General features: G+C 32.3%; 1 protein-coding gene across 1 annotated transcript; it reads left to right on the forward strand.

The window, feature by feature from the left end:
- Positions 1 to 4509: 4509 nt before the first annotated feature.
- On the forward strand, positions 4510 to 5708 carry LOC105110460 (metalloendoproteinase 1-like). Its single transcript, XM_011005513.1, has one exon. It carries the CDS (start codon positions 4563 to 4565, stop codon positions 5496 to 5498), a length of 936 nt encoding a protein of 311 aa, XP_011003815.1. The 5' UTR covers positions 4510 to 4562; the 3' UTR covers positions 5499 to 5708.
- The last annotated feature ends 512 nt before the right edge of the window (positions 5709 to 6220 follow it).

A 6220-nucleotide genomic window follows, 5' to 3' on the forward strand; every position in this document is an offset into this window, starting at 1 on the left:
TATTCAGCTATCACCATTTCACAAATCTGTAACGTATATAGAAATAGTATCGTGTGAATAATACTTCACTAAGTAAGTTCCCAGGAAAGATTGGAGGGGTCACAAACGGTCCCGCTTAAAACCCAATCTCCTTAGACAGAACTTCCTAGACCGTATTTAATCACCGCACTGACTTTCTATATACGCCAACAGCAACGTATGTGAACAGTACCGTATGGATGAATAGTGCCGTATAGGTGAATAGTACCCGTATACACGAATAATTTTTGTGTATTAACAACACCAACCAGGAGGCTCTGATACCACTGTTAGGATACTGACATGCAAACCCGACAAGACAAAAGGTAAGGGATAAGTTAAAATGAGAAACGACACACAAGAATTTACGTGGTTCACCCAATTTGGCTACGTCCACGGGCAAGTATAGAAGGATTTTACTAAGTAATGTGGGAATACAACTTCTCTCTAATAATAGGAGAACAACAAAAATCTCTCTATTATTAGGAGAAAACACCTCACTTACTATCTCACAAATACCTCACAATTTTGTGGGATTATTCTCTCCTCACCCTCTCTTCTTTCTCTCTTGTGGTGTGTCTATAATGCTTGAATGCATTGCCTATTTATAGGCAAACATCCATGCAAAAGACAAGAGTAAGGTAGGTGGCACCAAATTTATGCCTAACATTGTTGACAAATTTGTGCCTAACATTGTTGACAAACATTGTTGATTTTGTCAACAATGTTAGGGTGATTTCACATTCTCCCACTTGAAGACTTTGATGAGTTAATCAAGTCTTCTTTGCATTCCAATTAATCACAAAGCCTCCGTAATTTCCGAGTAAACAAGTTACTACAACGCTTCTAAATCTGTGTCACAGGGATAATAATTAATTACAATTGAAATATCTACCATATCTCTTCATATATATATATATATATATGAACTTGATCGCAGGGCTGCAATTTTATTATTTTGTCTATGTGTCACTTTATTAAACTTAATATTCTTATTGGTCCTTTAAATGTCTTGTGAGAAGTGTGTATTGATAAGAAATATTTATTTCAATGACAAACGAGGTCTATTTCTTCCAGTAAATTACAATTGAGGGCAAAAAATAAAATAAAAACTTCTAGAAGCGGTAAGTAATTACCTACAAGAAAAAAAAATTTATAAATATTTATGTTTATAAAGATTGTTGATTCCATGATATGACATAATTCAGATGATAGGTGAATAGAATCATGATATATTTTTTTGATAATGAAACTTGGAAGCAATTTAATAAGATTCATCTTTAGTTTTTAATGAAACCATAAATATATATATTGACTTGTATATAAGTTAATTTAATCTATTTGAATCATTTACTAAATCTTATTATTGTTGATCAATCATATTAACTATTTATAATTTGCATTTAGGGATGTATATGAAGTTATAATTCATATTTTTATCTATAATTATATATGTTAATTATATGGTCTTTATAATTCAGAAAAGAATATGAATATTTAATCATTGATTAATGAGTTATATTAGTTATGGTTAGTTGGAAATCTAACATATAATGTATTTATAGGTCTGTATGAATTCTTAGGCTTTAAAAATTTGTTGCGAGGATTTGAATTTTTACTTTGGCACTTCCAAAAACAAGGGAAGGCAATATATATAAATGATGATTTAGTTAATGGCACATGAAAGATGATGTACTGATTGTTTGGCATGCAATTGTAGCGTTTGAAAGAGAAACAAGAAATCATGTGTGGATACACTGCTTGTGGGTTCTGTCTTTGTGCTTTTAGTTGATTTATGTGTGCACGATATATCTTTTTGTACATTTTTTCGCTGTCTTCGTGTTCTTGTGATTGATATTGTATTCTTGGCAGCTTCTTTGTGCGTACTATTTCTAATTTTAGGTGTCAAATTTTGCCTGCAATGACAGGTAAGTATCATGAACCCTAGCCTCTGTGCTGCTGCTTATAATCGGATCATCTTTTGTGGCTAAAATATTAAGAGAGAAGGTTGGTTTAAAAGTTAATTCTCAACTTATTTTCATTTAAAACACCTAAAAAAAAACCATTAGAACTTAACAACCCTAAAATATCTAGAAATTACAAAAAAAACTATCCAAATAAAAAAATATCTACATAGAACCTAATCTATTTTTCAGATATTTTTATATAAAAAACCACCATGAATTCTCTTGTTGAATATAACTCATTCATGCTAAAAATAATGATTTTCATAAGTAATTGAAATGTAATTATTCACCAATATTTTCTTTCCTTTATTATTCTCAGCTATTTTCTATTTTTTTTTCTTAAATTTAATGACTAAAATGTTAATAAAACAAGCTTTCATATCAAAATTAATATCTCAAAAACTAAAGGTAAATGGACTTTTCTAGCAAATTTTAGATTTGTAATGAGATTTCTCTTTGTTTTATATTTCAATACATTTCATTGAATTTCATCTTCTGAATATTGGCACAGCCTCGCATCCCAGCATAAATTGTGGGGGGAGTGATAAGGATGAAGATCACTACTGAAGTGACAAGGCTGTAAACTCTCATAATTCAAGCTACAGTAGTGGAGAAACATTGAATGATGAAGGTGCATCAATGGCAACAACTTCAACCCGAAATGATACCTAGTTCAATCAGCTAAGAAAATTTCACCAAATTGATTGCGCAAATCGTCAAGACAAGTTATAAAGTTGTAAAACTCCCAACTTTATATGTAAAAGTTTTTCTCATCCAAGTCAACTCAAACCAAATTACACTCGTCGGTCTTTAAAGCTGAACTTTATGAAAGCAGTTTGGCTAAGAAGAGTTTATCCAACTTTTCATACCGTGCTGCCAGACGGCTGTGAAGGGTGAAGGCTTTTACTGCACTGTTTACATTCTTGCCTCTGGTAACCATCTCCAACGCTCGGACTCCATGCGCTCCAGCAATAACAATCAATATTGTAATGCCAGATTTTAAAGGGTTGAACTGATATTGAAAAGATTTATTTTCTTTTTTAATTTTTTAAATTTGAAATTTAAATTTAATATCTAAAAGAATTTATTATATATTTTTTAAAATACACCAGCCTGATATGAACTATTTTTTAAAACCATTAACAGAGAAACCTAGTTTCGACTGATGAGTATATTCATGCATGAATTTCTTCATTGTTAAAAAAAATTAAAGTCAGTGCAATGCTAAGCTAAGTGATATAATTAATTTCAATCCGAGGTTGAATTCAATGGACTTTGCCAAATGTTCTATCTATAAATCATAAAGATCATTGGCTGTGGAGGCCATTTTCCAAGTCAAAATCCATCTTTCAGAGTCAATTTGTGATTCACGTAGCTAGTCAAGCTCATTTCTGTGCGTGTTTCTCATTGTCTGTTGTATTAATTTTATTGACCATGCATATCACACACCGAGGATAATTAATTATAGATTTATGTCAGATTTTATTTTCCCTATAATTAGCTCTTATTAAATCAAATAGAGCTAACTCATATTAAGTTAAGCATCGGATGATCATGGGATCATCCCTTACAATTTTAATAAAATTACATTAGATTTACTTTTCATATGGGTAAAGCTTTGCTGATATTTCTCTCTCGTTGTAAAATTTAGCTTGTGTTTGATAATGCAATGCAATTTTTTTTTAAAATATTTTTTAATTAAAAATAAATTAAAATAATATTTTTTAATATTTTTAGATTGTTTTAATATGTTGATATCAAAAATAAATTTTAAAAAATTAAAAAAATTATTTAATTTGATGCAATTTTAAGCATAAAACAGTTTAAAAAATAATTATTCCTATAATTTAAAATACTATCTTGGATACCAACAAAACCTGTCTTGAATACCAACAAAACACTCTTTAATAAAGCTAAAGTATATAGTGCTAGTAATAAACTTGAAAGTTTTGGACTCGAGAGTTGAGTAGAGAAAGCACAAAACTTTAAAGAAAAAACTAGATATATATGGGATCTTGAACTACACAGAAAAATAAGAAGATGGTCGTCTATCATTATATAATTATGATTGGAAATTATATCTATTAAAAAAATTATTGAATAACAGACTCATTCAACAAAAAATTGGAAAAATTGAGTTCTTTACACTTGTATTTGTTGCAGAACGAAGCATGCAATGATAAATTTTGTGGGTACTTAATTTTCGATTAGGATTAATTCAAGTTCTGAAAATTGCACGTAAAAGTGTTGAATGTATAAATTATATATCCATTAAAGCGTAGAAAATTAAGAATATTGCAGTAGAGTCCACTGACTAGCATTATTAAGAAAGGGATCAGCAACCTTTTCACATCAAGTGTGGAAAATCAAATCCTCCGGCTGCTTGCCCGTGACGGAAGGGGCATGGAAAATGCCAATCGGCGATCACTCGGCATTAGGGGACTGCACTGTTTTCTGTCAACGAGTTCACATTAGAAATATTTATCCAATATTGGTTGATTGGCGTATAAATAGACATGCAGAGATTACACAAACTCAAGCAGAAAAAGAGAGCCCCTCTTCCTCAAACAGCTTGCAATGGCCACCAAACTCTCCCATCTTTATGCATCCATCCTCCTCCTTGTTTTTATTCACCCTTTCACAGTTCAATCCAGGACTTTGAAGTCTAATACTTTTGAGTTCCTTCAAAACCTGGAGGGATGCCAGAAGGGGCAAAATGTTAAAGGGCTCAAGGAGCTCAAACACCACCTCAGAAATATTGGATACTATCCAAAAGATCATCAGCATGATATCAAGCTTAGCGATGATTTTGATGAGATCTTCGAATCTGCGCTCAAAACCTACCAAAAGAATTACCGTCTCAACGTTACTGGGAGTCTTGATTCTGATACTATAAAGGAACTTATGATTCCTCGATGTGGAGTTCCCGATCCCATCAACCACGATACATCAAAACAAGCAGGCAGAACTGAACACGACAACAAGTCCAGAAAGTTCCACACGGTTTCTCACTACAGCTTCTTTGGTGGAACGCCGAGGTGGCCGTCTTCCAAATTTCATCTCACCTACACTTTCAGCTCCAGTGTCCAAGTTGTTGACATGCAGGAACTGAGGTCTGCATGCTCACGAGCATTCCAAAAGTGGGCAGACGTAACCCAGTTTACATTCCAGGAAGCTTCTCAAGGTTCCCAGGCAGATATTGTAATCGGATTTCAAAGTGGCGATCATGGTGACGGGGACCCTTTCGACGGTCCGGGACGCATACTAGCCCACGCCTTCGCACCGACAGATGGGAGGTTGCATTATGATGCGGACGAGAAATGGAGCACTAACCCAAGAACAGATGAAGTGGACCTGGAATCAGTAGCTGTGCATGAAATCGGGCATCTTCTCGGACTCGATCACAGCATGGATCAAAATTCCATTATGTTCGCAGAAATTCCACAAGGAACTATCAAAAGGGAGCTCGGTCAGGATGATATTGATGGCATACGTGCTTTGTACTCCAATTAATCACAAAGCCCCCGTAATTTCCTAGTAAACAAGTTACTACAACGCTTCTAAATCTGTGTCACAGGGATAATAATTAATTACGGTTGAAATTAATATCTACAAAATGTAGCCCTTCATATATAAAAAAAACTAGACGCAAGGCTGCAATTTTAATATTTTTTTGTCTTTGTGTCACTTTATCAAACTTAATATTCTTATTGGTCCTTTAAATGTCTCATGAGAATTGTGTATTGATAAGAAATATTTATATCAATGATAAACGAGGTCTGTTTCTTTCGGTAAATTACACTCGAGGGCAATAACAAAAAAATGCCTTCTTATTATAGTAGAAGTGGTAAGTAATTACCTCAAAGAGATTATGCTTATTTCTTTTTTAATTCAAAGATTATGATGCAGACATAAACAACAAAATAAAGAACACAAATATTTGATGAATAAAATAAGTTGACCTTAAATTCGTAACTTTATTCTCGAAAATAATACTAACAAAATCTGTCTCCTTAAAAAGAAATACAAAACTTAAAATAAGCTACAAAACCTAAATTAATTAGGAAAAGAAGTAAAAATGTAAAAATACTAATAAAATAACCATAAAATCTAGAACAAGGTAATAAATCTGAATTAAATAAGAAAAATAACAAAATAATCTAAATCAGGGCACTTACAACATAATTTTGATATATCAGATTTGATAGTTTGCATAATCATTATTATATAGAAAA

This window comes from Populus euphratica, unplaced genomic scaffold (genome assembly GCF_000495115.2).
Source record: "Populus euphratica unplaced genomic scaffold, PopEup_1.0 scaffold394.1, whole genome shotgun sequence".
Classification (NCBI taxonomy): Eukaryota; Viridiplantae; Streptophyta; class Magnoliopsida; order Malpighiales; family Salicaceae; genus Populus; species Populus euphratica.